The sequence below is a fragment of the Hemicordylus capensis genome, chromosome 1, assembly GCF_027244095.1.
Source record: "Hemicordylus capensis ecotype Gifberg chromosome 1, rHemCap1.1.pri, whole genome shotgun sequence".
NCBI classification, from domain to species: domain Eukaryota; kingdom Metazoa; phylum Chordata; class Lepidosauria; order Squamata; family Cordylidae; genus Hemicordylus; species Hemicordylus capensis.
This window is the reverse complement of record NC_069657.1, coordinates 146,289,914-146,314,514: the sequence shown is the minus strand read 5'-3', so window position 1 is coordinate 146,314,514 and position 24,601 is coordinate 146,289,914. Positions and strand designations below refer to the sequence as shown.

The 24,601-nt window shown below is 43.3% G+C and overlaps 1 protein-coding gene across 4 annotated transcripts; it reads right to left on the bottom strand.

Moving 5' to 3' along the window:
- Positions 1 to 589: 589 nt before the first annotated feature.
- Positions 590 to 23,537, bottom strand: MAX (MYC associated factor X). Of its 4 annotated transcripts, none has more exons than XM_053287275.1 (5): positions 23,193 to 23,537; positions 22,956 to 22,982; positions 12,667 to 12,773; positions 4,526 to 4,656; positions 590 to 1,845 (listed from the first exon to the last, which is right to left on the bottom strand). In XM_053287275.1, exons 1-5 carry the CDS (start codon positions 23,226 to 23,228, stop codon positions 1,658 to 1,660), a joined length of 489 nt encoding a protein of 162 aa, XP_053143250.1. In that variant the 5' UTR covers positions 23,229 to 23,537; the 3' UTR covers positions 590 to 1,657. The 4 variants fall into 4 exon arrangements, with proteins under 4 accessions (XP_053143250.1, XP_053143251.1, XP_053143252.1 ...); XM_053287276.1 differs by having other exon boundaries at positions 4,526 to 4,649; positions 12,666 to 12,773; positions 23,193 to 23,533; XM_053287277.1 differs by lacking the exon at positions 22,956 to 22,982 and having other exon boundaries at positions 23,193 to 23,526.
- Between the last annotated feature and the right edge of the window lie 1,064 nt (positions 23,538 to 24,601).

The window sequence follows — 24,601 nt, the reverse complement described above, 5'->3', positions numbered from 1 at the left end:
TGATGGCGCTTCAGGGGTGGTTGATCAGGGCTGCACAACAGCTTTTAAGTAGTCCATCTGCTTTGGATCTGTTCATGGCATCAAGGATATGGCATCTACAGAGGATGGCAACACTGTCCCCATCTGAATGCATTTGACCAAGTGGGCTTTAGCCCCAAAGGAGAGTAGCTGCCCTCCAAGTTAGCAACCAACAGATTCCAGAGATTCAAGTTTGGTCACAAAGCAGGAGAGAAGCCCATCTTGAGGGCTTCTCTCTCCAAGCCCCCATCGACTTCTGGCCCTTTACATTGTCCATCATCCATCTCTGAAAACTGTGTAAAACAATTTAATATAACAGGAGTCCTTCTCCAAGGATACAAGCCAAGCTTGTTGGGCAGGCACGTGAGATGAAATCTGGAGTCCAAATAAGAAAATGCTTTTTATAGCCTTGTGATGAGAATCCAAAGCCCATTTCCCCAAATATATTATGGATTGACCTTTTAGTTTTCAAGTTCCTGACATATTGTCATCCTTAATTCATGGAAAGTGCAAGTGTCACTTCTAACAAGCATATCCCCTGCAATCCCAAAAAGTCACTAGTACCACTCACAAGGATAAAATATTTTTTTTATTTATAGTCTTATAGTAAAGGGAAGCCTTAACTTGCAAGACAATTCTTGGGCAGTATGTACAACATACTTCAGTTCCATGGAATAGACTCACACCTGGACAGAGACCAAGCTACACTTGTATTACACTAAATTCAGAAAACGTCACAAACAAGAGTGGGAAGAAGACAAAAATATAAGGTCACACACACGCACACACACACATATGCGCACGCCCATGCACGTGTGTGCACCACGCACACATACAGAGGCTTTTACTCACATATAGCCTGTGCCCCTTCAACTCACATGGGTAAAAACTGGCTCATTTGCCAGAGGGCAGGAGGTCCACGCTTGGATGCAGTTATTAGTACCAGGTAACAAAGCTTGTGGTGTATTTACATTTTAAAAAGCTGGCTCTATTTCTGAAAAATTCGGAAGAGGGAAGAACTGAGCATGGTACACATTTGTAGCTTTGCATCACCAATATCTGCAGGAGGAGGAGGAGGAGGAGGAATCTTACCAGACTGAGTTTCCATAGGAGGAAATAAATACCAATTAATTACTTGCCAAGATACAAAAACAAAATCCATCTCCCTGCCTTAACCTGAATTCTGCATCATCACTTCAGGCAAGAAGAGACACACGTGCCCTCTGCGCATCCCTTTCCCTCGGGATTCTTCAGGGGAAGTTGGCTTTGTTGTCACAGACATGTTTTGAGTAATGCAACAGTGAGACTGGTGTGGCTCTAGTGGAAGAATGGAACCATCATTGTCCCCACACCGCCCAGGCAATCATAGATTCACGAGTTCGTCACGGGGACCTGGGCATTCCTGGCACTAGAAACTTGCAGCCATAGGGTAGGACAAGACAGAGATGCATCCTGCTCCATGCTATGGCTGGTGTCTTCCAGAGGACAAGCCGCCAAGCCAGGGGTTGGGCTAACTCAACAAGGGCCAGAAAGGGACAAGGAACAGGGGGAGCTGCAGTCCGAGAGCCTCTACTAAAGAAGAAAGGAAAGTCCTTAAGCAGCCAGCAAGTGTCTAATCGCAGCGGGAATGAGACCTCTTCTAGCTGGCCTCCATACGAAGCTTCTTCCGACTCTGAGGTTCTTCCAGCTCAGACTCTGAACTGGAATCGGAGCCTCCATCAAAGGCGGAGATGGTGCTGCCCTTGGGGTTGGTGTACAGGCTGTTGTCTGAAGAGGAATAGTTGGCTTGCAGCTGAGCACTTGATCTTGCCTTCTCCAGTGCACGAACTACAATGAAAAACCAAAAGCAGGCAAATGGACAGGGGGAAAGCAGACATGATACAGAGGTTAACCGATAAGAAGCAGGCCCACATTTTTTAATTATTATTATTATTATTACATTTATATCCCGTTCTTCCTTCAAGGAGCCCAGAGCGGTGTACTACATACTTGAGTTTCTCTTCCACAACAACCCTGTGAAGAAGGTTAGGCTGAGAGAGAAGTGACTGGCCCAGAGTCACCCAGCTAGTATCATGGCCGAATGGGGATTTGAACTCAGGTCTCCCCGGTCCTAGTCCAGCACTCTAACCACTACACCATGCTGGCTCTTTAACACTTGACTAATGAGAATGGTACTTCTAGAGATGTTAAGGCCAAAGTGTGTGTGTGTGTGTGTGTGTGGGGGGTTATCTAGAAAATGTAGGTAACACTTTGTTTTTCTCCAAGAATTGATATGGGAAGTTGGAAGTTTTAGAGGAAAATAAATTATGAAAAATTTAATCCATCCTTTGAATGATCAGTTCTTTCCATTATAGGGAAGTTTGTTTTCGAGCTCTCTATCAAAATTCTCCTCCCCCACACCCCTGCTGGTTTTTGTGCCATAGTATTCAGGTCTATGTATACTTCCTAAACCTAAAGAATAAATGATAACCTCTCTTTTTCCTTGACAAAATGCTGATGGATTCAACATTCAAGTAATTTTATTTTTTTCCTCCCGATTTTCCAACTGGAAATAAGACATAAAAGAGCTGTAAGGTGTGGCAGCTTGTAGCTCTCATCTCTAATGCTGGATCTAAAATTTACTACAAGACTGAAAGGTGCCTACTGGAAGGCTATTTTCCTTGTTTGGAAAATTTCTGACAAATCTTACAGAGATCAGTCTTGTGCTCCTCTCCCAAACAGAGGAGGCAAAGTGAATATTTGTCCCGAGGAGGGGAAAATGGCTTAGCACTTCCCACACCTCTTAAAGGACTTTTTCTGTCATCAAACAGGTATTTCCATAGTTAAAAGTGAGTGTTTTACCCCTTTCGAGTTGATTTGAGGCAGCAAACCTTCAAATCCAAGCATAACCGAACTACCTTCTGATGCATCCTTACTCGGTGGTGGTTGGAAAGGAACTAAGGAGGCAACACTCCAATCGCCTCTCCTAACTAGAACACTCATATGGTGGGTGGCGTCAGGAGCGTCACACAGAACTTAGAAATCTTCCCAATCGGTCTACTGCACATGCAAATATCACAGTTGTGCGAATAAAATGGTATCACATCAAGGATCCAGAAACTCTCTGGTGAGGTTTTTGTAAGGGCCTAAGTTTAGTGCTAGGCTAGAAGGATATGTTTCTTCCTACTTTTATTTGTTAAAATTGCTCATTTGCCTTTACCACTCTAGCTTGTGTAAGTTTGGAGACAGAGGTTTAAAAATCTGGATGGCAGACTCAGCCAGAGCAGTAAAGAAATCTACCTGGTGGCAATGGTTAGATAGGTCACAAGCTGATCAAGACTGGGCCATGACAACCACAGAATACTACCACCTGTTGATTTTGACAATGTTCTTCAAAATGGTAAATAAAGTTCAAACTTAAATCAATAAGCAATGTATTTCCATTGTTTCCAAGTTTCCTTTTCTTTCTGGAGCATAGACAAACCCCTAGAAGAAGAAAAACCAGCTCCTTCTCCACATAGCTTCAAAGCACCCAAATAGGTATGCTTTAGGTACCCCCAGACTCACTACAATAAAGACCCCACCTCACCCCTGCACATTAGAGTCTGAGATGATGCTGTCATGAGATCCACTGGAATTCAAATGGAAACACAATCTTATGACTATACTATGCAGGGGTTCTTATACTCATGCTTCAGTCCCCAGATGTTGTTGGATTACAACTCGCATCAACTCCAGCCACAATGGTTATTGGCCATTGCGGCCAAATGGGAATTGTAGTCCAACAACATCGGGACTCAAGTTGGAGAACCCCTGCACTACTGGAAGTAGCAGAAAGCAGGCACTGGCCAGTTAGGCTCCATGTGCAAAAGTAATGAGACAACTCAAGCAGCACTGGGGCTCTGTAGATAGACTGGATGACTCTGACTTGGGAGATGAGGTTCAAATCCTGGCTGTCCATTGACCACTGTCATGACCACTGTTTTTTTGCAAATCACCATCTCAGTCTCACACACCCTCAAGTATAATGATAGGAGTTATGTCCCAGGACTGTTCTGAGGGTGAATGAAAAGGTCTGAACTATTATGCACAATTAAGAGAGAAACAGAAATATTTTCGAAGACTGTGTGACAGTATCTACCCTGAACACAGTTGAGAGAATGGTCTGAAGACACATGATGCAGTCCTACCACTGACATTAAACAGGCTGGACTGTCTGGATGGCAGGACACTTAGGGAAGCCACCCTGAACTCTAATCATCATCATCATCATAGAACCTGTGCAGCCCAACGTGAATCTTAGACGCCCCTCACCCAGCCTGTTTGGAAGAACTAGATTCAACCTGACACCTCAACCACAGCTTGATGGAGAGTTGATGTAGAAAGAAACTGAACAGGTTCCCCCACACCCTGATCATTGGGCACCTGAGAGGGAGAGAGAAATACAGCAGAGGGCTTTGCTGCCTGGTGGCACAGCATCTAAACCTAGGACACAGCATTTGGAGTACCTCAGATCAGGTATACTCACCTTGCTGCTCCAGCAGGGCGTTCTGGCGCTTTAGGTCATCAATGTCCTGCTGGTGTGTATGGTTTTTCCGGCGCATGTACTGGATGTACTCTGTGGCTTTATCTAGGATTTGGGCCCGGGATGCCTGTTGCAATAGTAGGAAAAAAAACACCAGATAAAGTCCTAGTTCACAAAGGCAGCTTGGTCAATACTAATTTCTGCAGGAGGATCAGGGAGCTGATTTTGCTACACAAGGAAGGCCGAACCTAGAATCTATGAGACCTATAAAGAGCTCCGCTCTAGAGACTGAGGGGTTATACAATTCAGGGTGTGCTCTTTAACTGTTTCCTACCTCCAGCAGCTGTACTCAGTTCCTGATTCATACAGAAACAACTGAAGTAATGACATTTGGCTGTAGTGGCTAACAGAGAAATCGCGGAAACTTCCAGAGGGAAGTATGCTGGTCATTCCCCATACCTGCAACTCAGCAAGAAAGTCCTTTTGTGTTTCCATTAATGCCTTCAATAAAGCAGAGAATCTCCCAACCAAATTTTAGCAACCAAGGGGGGAAAAACAATTTTCTTCAGAGATATAACTAAATGCAAACTAGTCCCATTAAAGTCATAAGCACCTGAGCTTAATGATCCCTGACTATAAAGTCTCAAATAATGCAAACAACTAAATCAATGAGGCAATTTTCTATCACAGCTCTTTGCTTCCCTAGGCTTACATTTTTCACTCAACTAGGACTACACAGGACTGCTCAGTGAATTTAAAAGCAGTGTCAAGCTGTGTGATAGAGCAATCGCTTACCTGTTTTTACAAAACAATCCTGTTCGAAAAGTGTCTTTTGGAATGTTTTTGCATCTATTGTGATCTACATGTTTACATGAATTTCTTTGTAATACTTGTATTGGAATTAGTGCTTGGGAAGCTGGAAAGGAAGGAGGCAGTGGACAGACTGGAGGCATTGCTGTGAACAAGCTCTTCACCCCATGTGGTGGTTAGGGTTGCCTCTCACTGAAGCTATTCCTGGAGATTCCTCCACCCCCACCCCACAATCCTGAACCATTAAGATACTGATTGCTTTCAATAGCCACCTGGAGATTGGGGATCAATTCCTGGAGACTCCAGGCCAGTCCTGGAGTGCAGATAACCTTACTGGTGGTGGAGTGGAGACAAACCTGCCCTGCTGGAGGAGGAGGAGGAGGAGAATCCAAACTGGTTGGAACGGTTTGTTTTGCTGGGCTTGGCAGAATAAACATGTGTTTTTATTTTGAAGGAGATGTTTGTTACAGGTGCCACAGTTCTTACTGAAGTACACAGAGCTCAGACCTCAACAAGCAGGAAAAAGCAGTTTATGGAGAGACAGTTCTGGCTGCAGGTATTGACTGCATTGTTTGAACTAGTAGCTATGTTCTTCCTTCAACAGAAGGGGCAAGGCAGGCAAGGCACACCCCACCCACCCCTGTAAAAATCTGCTTTTTAAACATCCCTGGGAAAAGAAAAGAAAATAAATTAGCCCTAGTCTCAAACAAGATTAGGTTATCTTCTATAAGCAGAACTGTCAATTACACAGAAAGCAGGAATGATTACACAGAGCTAAGTGGAAGTTTCATTTTCAAGTGGCACTTATCCAAGGCAGAAGATTCAAAACTACATTGACGGTCGGTAGATAAAAAGGTAAATTATGGATAAAATCAATATGCATTTTTATACTTAATGGCCACTTACACTGTGTATTTGTGGCCATTTACACTGTGTATTTTCAAGATATTCCAGTTTTTCTTATAAAAACCAAAGGAAAAAAATTGAGAATACATTTCTAGTTAAAGCATTAAGAAAACACAAAAATGTAAATATCAAATTTACCTGAATACAAGACTCTGAATTTAAGATGAGCACTATATAGCCAAAAGGAAGAGGACTCAATTTAAGATGACCCTCTGATTTCTAATATCAAAAAACTGGGGAGGAACATAGTCTTGGATTCAGATAAGTACAGTACCAGTCTGGGAAAGACATTCACCCTACATCTCAAGGCATACAAAATATGCAAACACTTTTCTCTGGGTGCGTTTGGGGAATACAGAAATAAGCACTAGTTTCTTGGCTGGAACTCTAGATTGTCTAAGTGTCTGTTCTACACAAGCACAGAACTCATGTGAGACTATACAGGAACCATGAAGCTTATTTCTCAGTTGTGAATGGATTTATCAAGAAACATTAAAATGTTCTATATTGCCAATTCAGCTGGATTATGTTGTATGCTAAACTGCTAGTTCTATAGAAATCAATACAGCTGTGTTTTAAATTCAACTATATTTCGTTTCCCAAAATAAATGGATATTTGCTATAGTCTACATTTCCCCCAGGAAGATGCAAACCCTAGCTCCTCACTCACACCATGCGATATGGACTATCACCATCAACTGTACACATAAGGAAATCTTGTTTACCATGACCAGTTCTGAGCACCAAGTGTACATTGTTCCTCTCTACCTATTCTACTTCGCAAATTATAATTAAACAACAAACATCAATGTCGAGCCCTTCGGTGTGGACATCAACATTGATGTCTTCGGCATCGATCCCTTCTGCGCAGGACTCGACGTTGATAAGGAGTTCTCCAACTGCTATGCCGAACTACACTCCTATATCATTGTCTGCAACAATGTTCTGCTTTACTGTGGTGCCTCTTTGAGGGCAGCAAAGTGCTCTCCTCCTCTAAGTCGCGTCTCTGCTTTTTCTCCTTATGCCTGTGAGTCTTCAACGATACCTCTTTCAGCTTTCTGAAGACAGGCTCCGACACCACGGTTTTATACTGCTCTTTTACAGCTCTGTGGACGCTCGACATCGAGCTTGGTATCGAGGTAACCCCTGATGCTGAAGAGTGGCTTGATCTCGGTGTCGGCAGCCACAGCGCCTCGTCATATAGCGCCACTCGTAGGCATAGGGCTCTATTTTTCAGTGTTTGTTTGGAGAACAAATAGATTTTACAAGATGCTGTATTGTGTTGTTCACCAAGACACAACAAGCACGAGTCATAATGGTCTGTAGATGGCAGTTTAGTGTGGCATCCCACATATCTCTTGAATGTTGTCTAAGTCTCCATCTTTAGGTGCGGATGGGGTGAACATCCACAGCGTCCGGTCAAAAACTCCTCACTGCTTTCTTCAAAGTCCGTTTTTATTCTTAGTAGTTAAATTGTCAAGCAAGGGTAGTCAAAAGAAGTCCGGAGGTCAATAGTCCGATAGGTCAATCCTAAATTCTTTCTTTTAGTTATTTCAGTTGAACCGAGGAGTCAATACCGAGGTATAGACGCTTGCATGACGCACGTGCAGGGCAGAGTGGGCGTCTCGAGGAGCTAGTTAGTCCCTGCGCAGGCGCAGAACCCATTCCATTATGAATGCAATGGATCACGATCCAGATAACATTAATACAATGAAAACAATTTTAAAAACTCTAAAACATACTATTAAAACTACAAATTAAGTTATGTATGTGAGTCTATGTTTACCTTCAACTATTTCAGCAATTTTTTCCTGTACATAAAAAAAAATATTCTGCAGAGCCAAACCAAACCTGAACCAGAAAAATACAGCAATAGTTTTAAGAGACTTTTTCAGTGAACTGGGGCTGAACCCAAACCTAAAGTTTCTTGGCTGCCTTGAACTTTAACAGAACCCTTAAACACAAAAAGTAGTCATCAGTTCAAAATGTGGTTCAATAATCAGGTGCTCAGCTTCCAAATGTATGATTAAATGTTTTATTTTCCTGTTCTTTATCCTGTTGTATGTATTTTGTTTATAAATTCCTTTAATTTAAAAAAAAATTCCCCCATTAGATAATTATTGTATTATTTAATATTATTTTTAGAGTTAAGTTGCAAGTAAAAGAATCTGGCATTATTTTAAATGAAATGCATCTAACCACTTTTTAAAACTGTCTGAATTGGAAATGAAGCAGATAATTAAAAAGAAAAGAAAAACCAATGAACCTGTACCAAAACTGGACCATAATTTTTAGTGACCTGTCTCCCCAGACTGACTGGTATGTGTCAGAGTGGAAGAGCACTTTTGCTGGGGTGTGTGTGTCCCACTTATCCCACCCTCCACTGGCAGCCCATATCCCACTGTACTGGTTTCTTGGAAGTGCTGGAGCTTGCAGGATAGAAGAAGGGTCAGGAAAGTTTTCTGGTCTCAATGCCATGACATCCTGACACTGGGTATAATCTGGCCTAAATTAACATTATATGGACTACTGATTCTAATAGAAAAGCTGATCACACACTTAACACTCCCATTGACATCAACCAGACTTGAAGTGCTTGATTTTGGCTGGATAGTGCCTATTTCTTTTTCTCCAAATAACAGCTGCAGCATTCTTTTCAGAATGCAGTTTAGTTAGAGGAGACATCCTCTTGCCCAACCTAAGTCACAAACAACAACAATCAATAGCAAATTTGCTATCTCACTTTATGAGAGCCAGGAAGCATACTTCCTCCACTGCCCACATGTATCAGGCTGGTACTCCTCACCACTTTATTGTCCAACAACATGAAATGTCTGCAATTTACAGCCTATCCTAATTACTTATTTTATTTGCAAAGATGCTGCTGCTGCTTAGTGATCTGCAAGTACTACAGAACCCAAATTTCAATTTCAATGCATGATTTACTTCTCCACATTTGGAAAACATGCTTCCTGTACTCATTCCCCATGTTCTCTCTAGTCAACTACTGTTAGAACTCTGATGGCTATATACACCAACATGAAAAGCACAAATGTTAGTATAAATGTTACAAATGCAAAAATAGGAGATAAAGTCTTCTGCCATCTTATTTGATTATCCTTGGTATCTTGGAGGCAAGCTTTTATAGCAATGACACATTTTTACCAGCTAGCTGCCCCACAGTAATAAAATGCCTTCCCTCCAGAAACAGAGTTTAAGCTGAATGTTCAGCACCATTAAGACTGGTTTTGGGGACTGATTCAGGAGATTGAATCTAATCTGGCAGATGGCTGAGTATATTCAGGTTTGCATTTTTTTTAAAGAAATTGCATGTTTGCTTGCTTGCTTTTAAGAACTTGCCTCTTTGAGAGCTTTGGAGTAGGGCAGGCTATCAGTTTAGAGTGCTAGAGAAATAATTATTTTCCCAAGGCACCCTGTTAATGTTACTTTGGCAAACTACTACTCTCCTAACATCACTCTAGTAGTTCTCTGGAAAAATATTTATGTACAACTAGTTGCATTAGAATGTGGATGTGCACTGAGTGTGCATCCAGGTGTGTCTCACAGCAATAACTAGGGCTGTAAATGATTTTGATAAGATAAACCTTTAGGGGAGGGGCCACAGCTTAGATGTTAAGCACATACTGTGCATGCACAAAGCCCCAGGTTCAATCCCTGGCATCTTCAAGTAGGGCTAGAAAAGACCTTTGTCTCGGGTCCTGGAGAGTCACTGTCAATACTAACATAGATGGACCAATGGTCTGACTTGACATAAGGCAGCTTTCTAGGCCTACTATTGATACATACAGCAGTAGCGTTTTTTTTTAGCTTCTGATGTATCATTTTTACTCATGTGCAAGTAATTAACTGAATAAGATTTTTTTAAATCAGCTGACAACCCTAATACAAACTATGAGTGTGAAATTAAACTCACCAAATGTAGCCATCCACAAATAATTTTACTCACTTGCTTTAGTGGGTTAATAGTGATGAGGCTTCTCTCTTTTTAGTGTTTCACTGCTGTGGGTCACCATCTCCCCCCCCCTCCCTTTTTTGGTGCTCTAGAATGAAGCAGGAAGTGACCCTACAATATGACACAGCATAATTTCCTGCTGTATTCTAAAGTTTAAGACGACTACGACAACTTCCAGGGACACTATCAGCACTTCAACTCCTATTAAAACTGCCCAGAAGTGTAGTGAAAAAATGGTTTTAAAAGCCCCACCACCCATCTGGACCTAAATTCCAGATTGCCAATGTTGACCTGGCAAATAGAGACAAGACTGTGAAGCAGTTAGACAACGTGGGTGCATGTGCACACGCATACAGGCGTGCACACTTCCAACTAAATTTGGCATGTTTACAAAATCAAATATCATTCCCAGTTTTCAACATAATGGGAAATATTAGGTCATTATTCAGAGAGGCACCGGATTGGACTACATCATGCAGAAATGTTTCCAGGAGCCTTCCTAGAAGAGGCCTGAATTTCCAAAGTGTGAAATATTCAGTAGCTTGCACTAGAAAGGGAAGCCTAAAAAGCAGAAAACCAAGCTAGATATTTTAGCTACCTAAGTGTCAGGCCTTAGTCCTGAACTCTTTGCCTGCATGACATGAGTAACAAATGGGTGTGGCTTTACGATGTCTAGGACAAAGTCATCAGGTGTGACTACACATGAAAAATGCTGCCTATCAAGCTAAGTACCTTGTACTGAGCTTCTGCGGACAACTCTGTAGGCCTTCCAACCACTGATGATTAGCAGGACACCATTTCCTCATTCCTTTTCAGAACAGCCACTTTAGCCCTATGGAAAGCTGCAAGTTACCTGCTTGTATTATTACATTAGAGTCTAGAGAAGAAAGGTGGGGAAGTAAGCTGTCACACGTTCTCTACAGAGTTAGGGCTAATGCACATAACAACTCAACCTATTTACTTTGTTTTAAATATTTGATATCTTGCTCTTCAAACAATCAAAGTCTAGGGCAGCTTGCAGGTGGTTGCATTTTCACTGCCTCCTGCCAAAAGCCTAAACTACAGTTCTGCATGTCACCATAAACCTTTCAAACGCAGACTTCGCAGAATCTGCTTGTGGCAAATAATGAAAACCACCCCCCATTCATCACGAGCATGCTTTGAACTGGGCAAAAGAGAAAACCAAAACTCCTGATCACAAGCAAAATGGTCCTATGAAATGGCCCAAAGTGATCACCACAGTTCCATTAGGAAGGAAGGAAGGAAGGAAGGAAGGAAGGAAGGAAGGAAGGAAGGAAGGAAGGAAGGAAAAGAAAAGAGTGGGGCAAGTAGAGAACAGCAGAACTTTTTGGGACAGAGACAAAGAAGAGGTGGCGTGTGTATGTGTGTTCGCACACATGCACACACAAGTGTGCATGCATGCATGCTCTCTGAACAGTATGTTAATATAGATTTACTTAAAAATTGTTTTATATTTCTCTCTTTGATAATACTGGGAAATTAGGACTGTGTGTGTGTGTGTGTGTGTGTTTTCTCCCCGTTCTGTTTTATTCTATAATGATAGTCACCTCAATTACTTAGTAATTTTCAGAATATATAGCAATAAGCAAGTGTCTATACAGATATCAACAGTAAATTCATATTCGTGATAAAGACTCTCAACAATTTATTGAGAGAATCTATCTTTATTAGTGATAAAGAATACAAATTTGGTTATTTGTTTTTAAATGTGTGCCTTAAGTCACACCAATCTACCAAAAAATCACACTGCAACAGAGAGAGATACAAAAGTGATAATCTTGGAAAAAAGTGGTACCGAAGGTCACTGGAAGATACAGTAGCAACCGCAAAGCTACAAGTGAATCTGGAGCCATTTGTTTTTGTGACACAGTAAGAATGGTGGCAGCAAGTATACGGTCAGGCAAACTCAGGACTCAAAGAAAAAGCTTAACAAGAAAAAAGGACTAGCTAGATGTCACAGTGTGTATGTGACAGAAAGACATCCAGAACCTCTGCATAAAGTGACAGAGGGTCTTGTTCATGAAAAGAAATGGACCCTCCCATCAGACCCGCCGGGCCACATGAGATTTAACTGAAGCAACATGACAGAAGTAGTCCCACAAGCAGTTAAGGACCAGAGGCAAACTCATGAAAGAACTGGGAAGACTCAAGAGAGACTTACTTTGACACACAACCAATCTCAGAAGTTACTTGTCAGGGTGATAATTAACTTTTATTTTACAGTAGACTAACACCAAATGTTTGAAGTAGCAGGAATCTCTCTTTCAGTGGACTATTTGGGACCCTTGCCGAATTGCCCCCCCACCCCAAGCGGATTTGGCACTGCCTCTTTCTAGTCCCATAACTCAATACAAGATGAAACTAGGAAGCAACTGCTTCAGAGTCAGTGGGCAGCATTCAGTAGAAGCGCATCACTTCTTTCAATAAACTCACCTTCTCTCCCTGAAGCGACGGCACAGAATCCCGCAGGCTGTGGAAACTGTCTTTGATGTGGTCCCTACGTTTGCGCTCCAGTGCATTGTGGTGAGCACGTTTGTCAGCCTAGACAGAGAAGACAGAAAACAAGTATTAGACCTCTCTGTCACAGTGGGCAACAGGGCATGTGGGTTCACTGCATTCCTGGATGAGGATACAACAGTGAAAAGGAAGAGTCTCCAGATTCAAACCTCTGCTAAGAGAGGAGAAGAAACAAGAAGGACCAGCAATAGAAGCATCCAAGGTTATTTAAGTCCAGAACAATTTAAGCATGCAAAACAAATATTTAGTTAAGAGATGGCTGAGCTTTTGCCCTGCAGCATTTCCATTGGCCTATCTGATCAACAAATGGATGATGGAGTCTGCATCCTCAATAGAGCTCCTAGTATTTTGAATATGCCGAGAGTTAGCTGGACCCTTCCCAATATCAGAGTTCTGGGACTGTACTACAGAGAAGGGCCACAACAGAAATCACCAAAACATTCCAAGACACATTTGGAATGTGGTCATGTTCAACACAACAGCTTTTAGCCATATAATCCTAGAGAAGCTGTGAGTATTTTGTTTAGCCACAGCACCCAGCTAAGACTGGATGCATTTCTAAATCCAAAATTATGTCACTCAACTAGAAGCAGCTGACCTGATGGATGAACATCTGGATTCTTTTTAGGCTGGAGCTCCACAGATAACCAGAATGGTTAATTCTAATCTTAATTTATGAATGACAAAGAATGTGACTACGAACACAAGAGTTCCAAAAATTGTTAAGAGGACTCCTGGGAGAAAAATCATTCCAAGCATCATATCCCTTGGAATATGCAAGATCAACTAGTTTATTCCTCTGTCTTATCGTGTCCACTTATCACACATCAGCTCAGATATTCAATACTTTGTAACAACCAATCCTTGCTATGCAAAGGGTATCTTCGTTAGTGATGTGCACAGACCGCGGAGGCGCAGTCTGATGCCGAGGGTGGTGTTGTTGCTTTAAGGGGGGGGGTGTACTTACCCCTCCCGCCGCTTTCCCCCCTCTGGCGCTCCAGTTTTCAGCAAAATCTTCCGGGCAGCAGCGTTCCTCCCTGCCGCCCCTGCCCCCTTGTTGTTGGCCAAATACAAAAGTAACACAGGCACATGAGCACATCACCGCCACGCGTGCGCACGTCAAAGTGATGTGCATGACGCACGCAGTGGGCACATGCGTGCGTGTTACTTCTGGATTTGGCCAACAGAAAGGGGGCAGGGAAGAATGCTGCCGCCCGGAAGATTCTGCCGAAAACTGGAGAGCCAGAGGGGGGAAAGCGGTGAGAGGGGTAAGTACAACCCCCTCCCGCCCTTAAAGCAACACACACACATCCGCCGGCAGTTCATCGGACCGCCAGACAAGTGAACTGGTTCGCAGGCCTCCAACATGGCCTGCGAACCAGTTCGTGCACATCCCTACTCTTCATAAGACCATTTAATGTGAACCCAGATCCTTGTCAGTTAAAGCCAAAGATGGTGCAGAACATGAAATTCTATCTAATATATAATTTATTACCCACAACTTTTGTTTAGGAGAAAAATATGGTGTCAGAAAAATCTATAATTAACCATTAATCCCTCTCTAATTATGAGGAATGATAAAGATAATGCACCTCAGGAAAAGCTTGGGTTTAACATTATATATTTAGAACAGCTTATGCCATCCAGACTTATTGCTTCCCTCTCATTCCCATTTAAAGACAAATTGGATGGCATCACTGAAATCAAATTATGATTAATGAAACCCCACCTGCAATATGTCAAGGTAGCCTCCAGTCACACAGGTTTAGCAGTGATCCCACACCCAACTTCTGCTGCAGAGTTTGTCTACTAGATGTAAACAAGCATTCTGGGTGTGGCTGAGCCCCAAATCCAAGGCAGTTTTTCTGTAACTATTCCATTTAAACTGGCAGGGCAGTCCTCCTTTACAGGCCACTGAAAGACTCCAGGGCTTTGTGGCAGTGAAGGAAGAGTGCCTCAGACCAAATGGAGAAGCCTGACAGATCCAACTTATGAGCTGGGGAGGAAAGAGAAACAAACCAAAAGAAGCAGGTGAAACAATCGCCCTATTCAGACATTATGCTGAACACTTGTACACAGTACACACAGGTACAGTTTTCACATGTTGTTTTGAACACAGATACAGTAGCACATTCCCATCTGTACCATGCATTTGAGAGGCCTGAAAACAAGTTCACTTTTTAAATGAATGCAAGTTTAAAAACGTGTACAAGTATGCATGTTATATATCTGTACACTTGTACAACACAATACCTGAACAGGGCTTGAGAGATACTAATTTTCTAGAGATCAGAACTTGTGCAACAAGAAAGGAGATCACAAGTTGTAATGAACAGCAAAGCTTTCCAGACCTCACACTCATATTAACCCAAAATCTGAAGCCAAGAATTGGCCTGCAGCAGAGGTCTAGAAGCTTGTTCAGAAAAAACCCCAATCATATTCCCACCTAGAAGAAATCTTCCTGAGTAAGAACAAAACCCCATGTACTAACTCACCATGTACTAACTCACCAAAATTCACCATGTACTAACTCACAATATTACTACAACTGGGAGTGAAGACCATGTCAAAAAGGAAAACATTAAATGAGAAACTATAAATGCTGTTAGTAGTGTGAAAGGAATTAATATTCCTTTCACTTTCAAGAAAAACAGACTAGCCTAAAATGGAAACCTCTGATCTATACTGGTAAAATGCCAGAAGATGCAACTTAATGATATAATCTTGATAGCACCCTGGCTTTATTTATAGAACATTTTAAAAGCTAATGTAAGCAAATAACTGTATATAAACGACCATTTTCTTACCACCAGAGTCTAGCCACAGCAACTTTCCCCGTAGATCACAGTAGTTATAACCATTGCTAATACAAGTGTTGACAACTTCTCAGGATCTAGGAGCCAGCCCCAAAATGTAGGAGCCAGATAATGGATCTCAGTGATTTGAGGGGGGAGGGATAAGCTTATCTTAATCCCCTTTATAAGTAACATACCTGGAAAAGAAATAGGGCTGCCTGGGACAAATAAAGATTGTATTAAACAACTCTACCTCTGAATACTCTAGCCTAGGTGCCATGGCTCCCTGTCATCTAAGATCTGTCAACAAGCATAATCCCTGCAGTATTTGGTCATGTATGTGCTTATGACAGGACTTGGTACCAATGTAGTGGCAAGCGGGGAGGAGATTCACAGGGGCCTAAAAAAGAGAAGGGGAGTAAAATACTGGCTGCAAGTTAGCTGGAAAGGCAACAAGTCTCAACCTCCAGAATTACAAACCAGCAGGCCCCATGGTTTCCGTCACAGAGGGGAAATGTCTGGTTGCCCATTGTTCTTTGGGCCTTTTCATTAGTGCTGCTACTTCTTGATGCCAGTGATGGAAGTACTGAAATGCTCCAAATGGATATCCACAGTATGTTCATTCAGAAACAAATCATTTTTACTGAACCCTAGAATAGTGAGGAACACAGTGCCATTTGATGAGGAAATTTTGCTGCTTCCTTACCTCAACCCACCCACAAACTGCTCTACTTAGACACTCTATTACTGCCAGAATTAAAAGACCAACCACAAGAAGCTTTGACCATTGAATAGAACATCCCCTTTTGTTGGCTGCTTTGGGAATTCTGAGGAAAATATGAACCAACATAGCACAGGTGAGTTACCTTCTTCTACCCAGAGCAGCCTGCTATAACACTACAGCAAAGACAACAGAGATATCTTTGGTTGAGTTATGTTAAAATGTCCTGTTCTCTCAGTCGCTTTTTAAGAACAAACCCAGCCAGCAGTGGATATAGCACCTGGCCCTGCTGTAACTTACTACTGGCAAGGATTCAAAGCAAGTGAATTGCATTCAGAAAAGACTGCCAGATCTAATCCAATGAGTTCTGGTTGGCACAAGCCATGCTAAATGTTGAATAAGGATAGCATGAAAACACTGGCCTCCATTCATCAGAGCAAGGTGGCCCACTGCCATGCTACTCTCCATTACTACCTCATCAGCTACTTTCTAAACCATTTGACTGTCCAGGAAAATCTCAGCTCCTGGCAAGGAAAAAGGGGATGAAGGAGGGGGGGATTAATATAGCTCTACCCCAACAGAGACTTCCAGCAGACAGAATCCTGTGTAATGTACATGGGCATATACAAACTAGAAGAGAACCTATGGCAGCTAGTTCTGATAATCTAATGCTGGTTTTATAGCTTGCCAGAAATCAGTCAGTAGAGTGCGATCTCATTTAAACAGAGATCTCATCTTTAATTGAAACAGGCAATTAGGCAGACAGATTTGGAGTTTTACAGTTTAGCAGCAGCTAAGCAATAATGGGCTGAACACTGCAATGGGCCCCTTCCCTTTGAATCTGGCCATAATATTGCACTCTGTAGGTTTAATGATGGCTAAGTCTTTGGCAGCTGAAAAGGTGCACTTATCACCTAGTAATGGGCAGTTGATAACTTCACAGCTTTCTGGTTTCTTTCGGTCCAGAGTCATAATTCTTAAGGAAGTGACTCTTACAGACATCCAATGAAGTGTAACAAATCTAATATACCTTGAATCATGGTGGAAATGAAGGCATATACTGTAGTACTTTCCCCTTTCCATTACATTCTCAATGCATCAGTCACTAATTCAAAAACTCATATGCAAAAAATATATACAGAGCTGAGACTTCATAGTTTCCTAAGGCAAGACTCCCTGTCTTCACAGTATCCCCAAACGTAGTCCAATATTTTCTTGAAATCTATGGCACTCAAGCAAATACGGAGGCACTGAAAATATGCTCATTCTTTTGATAACACTGCCTAAGTTGTACATGAGAAGGTAGACATGATCCTTGAATCTTGCTCATTAAAAAAATTAAAATAAGAAGCACTCTTCCTTAACATACTAACATTTATCAAATCAACACACAAGCAAGCCTTTGAACCTAGCATCGCCCAATCCAACTAGGCATCACAAATAAATATGCAGTGTTTGATTTTAAGTTATTTCTAAATGTTATTACAACATCAATATTAAAAATATAGTGTGTATATTAGAATACATTTTGTTACAATGCTTGCTCATCACAGAAATCAAACCGTTTGGTATATCCATGATACTGTTCAGCCACACTTCACTTTTCAAAAGGCCCTACACTCACAAAAATGGAAAAGCTTGAAATTAAAAAACCAATCAATTCCTACCAATGAAAGCTTGAGAAGATTTTTGTTTCTAGACACATGCTATACAAGAATAACACCCTCTTAAACTGCTTGTCACCTCTTTGAACATTTTCTCTCTCTCTCTCTCTCTCTCTCTCTCTCTCTCTCTCACACACACACACACACACACACAATGAGTATGAAATAGAATAAGCAGTGGACCCACTTAGCCCAGTAAGATCAACCTTAGTCCCAAGACAAGACACTTTATCCTGAGAATATTCCCACTACAGCAGCTATTCTTACACTCAAAGATATCTCCATTTGTTCCATTGCTGAACAGCAAGAAGTTTTCCTCTGAACAGCCCATAGTAACTATGGTTATCCTAGAAACACAAGGAGTAGTGTCCTCCAGAACTTCAGGGATCATTGCTCCATTAATAGAAGCTTCTTACTTCCGCTGACAGAGCACAACAGGTCAGATGCTGCCCAAAAGCACTTTAAAAGGATTTAAAATATCTTTTAAATTGATTCAATTCTTTACACTACTAAAGATGGAAATTAACTGAATGTATAGGGGGAAAGATCATGGTTGACATCAAGCTAGAGTTGCACATGCCAAATAAGGTTTCATATAAGCGAAGGGTGGAGTGTAGAGTTGCATGCCCCCTGAAATACTGGGTTTCACCCAGATTTTAAGCATCGCACCCAGATTGCTTAGCCCACCCAGATTACTCCAGATTTCAGCTTTTATTTAAAAAATAAAAAATGAAAGCTAAGCTCTAGTCCTTGTTTGAGTTATGGAGCAAAATGTGCAGTCACTATTCTGCTCAAAAACTATTTTCAAGCCAATTTTCAAGCCATTACCTCAAGCCAATTTAATATGCAAATGTAGGTACTCAGATTTGGAAAGCCAGAATATGGCAACCCTAGTGGAGTGGCAGTTTTCACCAATTATCTCTTCCTTCTGAGGCTCTCTATGCAACAGAATTTCACAGAAAATATGAATTCTACTCTCTTAAGCCCTTGAGGTCACATTTTTGGGAGGCACAGGGATGAGCAAAATTCACCCCTCCCGTTACAGTGATAATAAAACATTCACCCCTCCCCATGATAATAAAACATTATTTAGCACATGAAACATTAATCTGGATATCGGCCAGTAACACTAGTAAACAAATGAAAATATTCTCTTGTAAAGATTACTGACACAATGTCTGCAAAATGCTTTGAATGCTGTAAATATATAAGTGCAAAGTGCTGTGCAAATGCTGTATGTTTGCAAAAAAAACCCAAACCCTCTTTCCTTTTTATCAATAAAATTTAAGACAGCCACTCACACCCCACTTTAAACACATAATGTTTATTTTCTAGTGCATTCAACTTTGGTCAGCCAGCTTTGCCAGCCATTGGCTGAAAACTTGAATCCAGTCATATTTTAAAGAAAATGGCAGCAGTTTAAATCCCTTTGTAAGTAGGGATGTGCACAAATATCTTTGGCACCGGCGGGGGTAGTACTTTAAGGGCGGGGGAAGGTGTACTCACCCCTCCCGCTGCATTTCCCCCGCCGGTGCTCTGTTATTTTTAAGCCCCTCGGAGTGGCAGCGTTCCTCCCTGCCGCCCCGTTTCCCCCATCGGCCGGAAGTACCAGGCGTGCATGCGCCCGTCTGCCGTGCACGTGCACAATGGGCACACACGTGCTCGCTACTTCCAGCCAATGAGGGAAACGGGGCGGCAGGGAGGAACGCTGCCGCTCCGAGGGGCTTAAAAATAACAGAGCACCGGCGGGGGAAATGCAGCGGGAGGGGTGAGTACACCTTCCCCCGCCCTTAAAGTACTACCCCCGCCGATGCTGAAACACCCCCCCCCCCGTGCAGAAACGTTTCGGAGACCTTTAGAATGGCCTCCAAAAGGTTTCGGGCACATGCCTATTTGTAAGCCTATGGTTACTGATCACCTACAGGGGAAAAATGGAAAGCATTTTGCACTTTGCTTCTCTCTAGTAGAATCAGTTTTAGTGGCTGCATATTTCAGGAAAACTTTATTTACCTAAAGGACGTTTTCCTGGGTTAATGCCATAAGAGTGAAAGGCCTCTTATAAACATATACACCTTTAACATTGGTTAAACTACCAAGTTAATTTTTTATATTCTTAAGACCATGAAGATAGATAACTTGAAAATTCAAAACAGGCACATACCAATAGCAATCGACTGGGTTTTTTTAGGGTTGGTAAAAAGTTATGATTTAAAAATAAGTTTGAAAACCAGGTTTAAATAAAATCATGTTAAATGTCAGCTTTTAAAGAGAGCCTCATTTAAAATGAAATCCTAATTTAATACAAATATGTTAAAGTCTGTGCTTATAAAGTCTTAAAACTAAATCACATTCATGTATTAACATACATAGCTAAAAACTATTTCTAAGTTAAAGAGGGGGAAACATCCAACTTCTGAGACCAAAGATTAAAACACATGGCTTATTGTGTCTTTTATTACTACAGTCTTCATAATGGACCCATGGATTAGCAAATCATCTCAGGCAGGCCATCCTGTGTACTACAAGGATCACACAGCATTCTTTTGGGAAAACATGCACTTTTTATGCCTTCCAGTTATCTGAGCTCTTCAGTCTTAGTTGCCTATTCATTTCTGGGCTCAGTTTAAAGTGCTGATGTTTGGCTTTCAAACCCTAAGCAGTCTGGAAGAAGAGTCCCAGAATCCCATATAAGACAGCCCAGCACTTAAGTCAGCATCCAAGGCCTTGCTCTCTGTCCTGCCTTTCAGGGGATCAAGTGGATGGGCACAAGCAACAGGGCCTTTTCAGTGGTAGCACAAAGATTACGAAACACCTTCACTGTGGAGATCCAATGAGATCCGTTCTCAGTGATTAGCAAGTGTTTGATTTATAATTCTGAGTTTCTTTTTAAAGAAAATAATCCACTGTTCTGATAATCCGCTGTTCAGTTGTTATACACATCTGGTTTTTTTAGTAGTGCTGTTTTACTGTTTTGTATTGATTCTAAATTATTTGATCTTAAAGTAAAGGTAAAGTGTGCTGTCAATTCAATTTCGACTCCTGGCGCCCACAGAGCCCTGTGGTGGTTTTTTTTGGTAGAACACAGAAGGGATTTTACCATTGCCTCCTCCCGCGTAGTATGAGATGATGCCTTTCAACATCTTCCTATATCGCTGCTGCCCGATATAGTACCAGCGGGCATTCGAACCGGCAACCTTCTGCTTGTTAGTCAAGCATTTCCCCGCTACTGTTCTATTTATTAAATTAGTAAGCAGCTTTGAAGTGCAAAAGCAGGATACAAATAATGCATACAATTCTGTAGTACATGTGGGCTGCATGACCAAAGCTTTTGGAATATGCTCCTAAGTTGTACAAAAAGCTCTTAGTTGCAAATATATGTGTTTGAGTTAATATAGGAAACAGTTAACATGCATGCTTGGTCAATAAAAATGTGAATTTCAAAATGGGAAACTTAATTTAAGTTTATTTTTTTCTGGACATTTTAAAGTCAATCTACCCTATTTCCTAAACCAGGACTGCACAACCTTTGACCCTCCAGATGTTGGACTACAACTCCCATAATCCCTAGCCACAGTGGCCAACAGTTAGCAAAGATGAGAGCTGTAGTCCAACAATACCTGGAGGACCAAAGTTGCGCAGTCCTGTTCTAATCCATGCTGTCCACCCATCAACCATCACTACATTCAGTTTTATCTGAAGACTCTCAATAAGGAAAATTGCATATTAAAATGCCTATCTAGGTTATGGGCACGTGCCACCATTTACTAATGCCTAGGGATAAGCAGTACAATTATGACACTGCAGCATCCATAAACACAACAAAAGGCCACAGGGAGAAAATACCTTTTCTGTGTTTCATTACAAGAAACTTTTCAGCAGGTAAACCCCACCAGGGGCGGGGGGGGGCGAGGGAGAGATACCGTGTAGTTTAAGGGGCCATTCTGCATTATCACAAAGAAAATTATATATTACAGTAGTTTCAAGAATAAGTACTCTTTGGCCCTTCACATTTCAATTTGCTGAAACTATAAATGGCTGGAGATGCTAGGGAGCAAATCCAAGTGGAAAAAAATTAAAGGAGTGAACAAGAGCTAAAGTAAGCTGCTTTGTGGAAGTTTTCAGCGGAGGCCAGCATTTCCACTATAATCCCTTAAGGAGATTAAACACCAAAATAAGAGAATTCCCAGCTTCTTGCTCATTAAATCCTCTGGCGGCAGCAGCAGAAGGGGGGTCCTCCACAGCCCTCTGGGGCAGCCTGCAGCATTCAGCAGGAAACCCTCAAAAAAACCCTCAAAACCACAAGCAGGAAACCCTCAAAAACAGGAACTGTGGCTACGCACTCCTAAGGAAACCCAAGTATCTGGCTTCTGGTCCTGACTGCAGCCCTCCCACCTAACCATCAGTGTGTGGCCCGCAGCCTGTAGTGTCCTCGTATGCTCCCTTCACCCGGTGAACAAGAACTACCGCTCACGGGTCACCGTAGGCAGCCCGCTCTTTGGTGCCCAGCCCACCATGATTCCAACACCCACCTGGGCTGTGGGAGGGAGCTCCAAGGAGAAGCTGCGGGGGTCCTCATCTCTGTCCCCCCCTTCACACCCCATACAAAGTTCTGGCCTGGCACACCAAGTGTCCGTCTCTCCCCGCCCTCCCCCTTGGCTTCAGCCTTGCCCAGCAGCCCCATGCAACTTGCCTCGAGCCTCCCTCCCCAGCCAGGGGAGTTTCGCGAGGCCTAGAGCAGTTTCCTCCAAACACCCTCTTCGGCCTCCACCCGCCCCCCCAAAAAAACAAGCGTCTCTCTCTCTGCCCCCCACCCGCCTCTCTCCCTCCCCTTTCAGGCTAGACTCAGGCGGGGCCATTACCAGACAGACCCTCCCCGCCCTCTCGTCGCCTCCCCCCCCCTCCTGCTTAGTGTTGGGGCTGCTGCTGGGCCGCTCTCTCTGCCTGAGGGGCCGGGGTGGGGTGGGAGAGGGCAGGCAGGCAGGGTGGGGGTGGGTTGTTTAAGCGAACGAAAGGCAGAGAGACGTACCGCAGACTGAAACCTCGGCTGCTCTTCCTGCAACAAGAGAGACAGAGAGAGACACAGAGACACACGCGTTACTGTCAGCGCCGCTCAGCCCCGCCCGACTGACCGACGGATCAAGAGGGAAGGCCGGGGGAGGGGGGGTGGAGAGCGAGCGAGCGAGCGGGCCAGGCCGGGCGGGCAGAGCGAGGGGAGGCTGGAGAGGAAATGGCGGGGCTGGGGAGGGACCAGCGAGAGACTCACGTCGCTCTCTACTTCGATGTCATCGTTGTCGCTCATGCTGCCGATGCTGCCGCCGCCGCCGCCGCCCGGCCAAGCTGCTCCGGGACTTCCCTGGCAGGCGCTGCTGCGGGCCGAGCCGCGGAGAGCGACAACAACAGCCCCCGCGCAGCCAGGCCAGCCGTCGGCGTCGTCTTCGTCGTCTCCTCCTCCAGCATCAACGGCACACGCACCTCGTACTGCACGTGACGACTGACCCCACACCGTCCACTCGCTCTCGTACGTCTACCCTCTCGTCGTAGGAGGAAGCATTCTGGGGGGTGGAGTCTTCCCCCGCGCAGGGCAGCAGCGAGAGAACGCCGATCTGAACTACAATTCCCGGCGGCTTCGGGGAAGCGTCGGGCTCCTGAGAACAGAGACTGCGCTTGCGCCCTGGTGCCGCATGGTATTACGGGAGCCGCAGTCCCTAGCAAAGAGGAAGGCCTCTGATTCCCAGCAGTCTCAGGAGAGGACACGTGGACGGGAGGCGAAAGAGGAGGAGGGATTAAAGCTCTTTACTTTGCTTCCCTCCTGTAGTATGGCTGTCGTGCTGAGTTATTCTTTTAGCAGTTGAAAAATACTTTCTTGCCACTTATGTAAGCCAAACCGAACGGTCTCATCTTCTCAAGAAAACAAATGGATGGGAACCATGCATTAAATGCGGTAACACGCAGAAACCAGTGGAGTAGGGTTGCCAACATTTCATTGCCAGAATGAGGGACACAAGTTCCAGAATGAGGGACACACGCTTATTGGTGGGGAGGGGGTTGCGGGGTGGGGGGGCTGACTGGGCTGGGCTGGGAGGTGTATGCAGTGATAATCAAGAGCCTGAGTATCATTGACTTATATGTAACCGAATTATATGCTATTGAATAAATGAGGGACAAATGCTGTAGAGACAGGTTCCAAAAGTAGACTCCCGAATAGCTGCGGAGTTGGAATTTATTTGTAGATTTGACATCATCATCAGACACGATGATGCCCTCGGAGCAGCGAACTCACTACAGAAAATCGTTTCCCCACTTTAATTTTTCTGCACCCTGTTCCTTTTCTTTGCCAATGCATAAGCAGTTGGGCCACAGCCACCCTGACTGGATCAGTGTTTTTTGTAACATTGGGACGTGACACAGCCAGTGATTGGCCCAGTCTCTTTTGACTGGAGATCTCTTGCATTGCTGGGCCTTTTAGTCTGACTTTTTGTAATAACACTAACACAGAGGTGCAGCTAGGTAATTTTGGATCCTGGACCTAATGAGCTTATGCCTCTATCCCTCTGGGAAATAAGCATCCTTTCGGTATATATACATTTCACCACAAACCCACAGGTATGGGCAGAGGCGTAACTAGGGAAAACGGCGCCCGGGGCAAGCATTGAAATGGTGCCCCCCCCCACG

Bases quoted from the DNA above. Each gene is read 5' to 3' on its own strand.
- MAX (XM_053287275.1), bottom strand. From the start codon at position 23,228: ATGAGCGACAACGATGACATCGAAGTAGAGAGCGAC. The intron at 12,774-22,955 runs GTACGTCTCTCT...TTCTCTGTCTAG, and splicing joins AGCCGAGGTTTCAGTCTGCG to GCTGACAAACGTGCTCACCA. The intron at 1,846-4,525 runs GTGAGTATACCT...TTTTCATTGTAG, and splicing joins CGCCCTGCTGGAGCAGCAAG to TTCGTGCACTGGAGAAGGCA.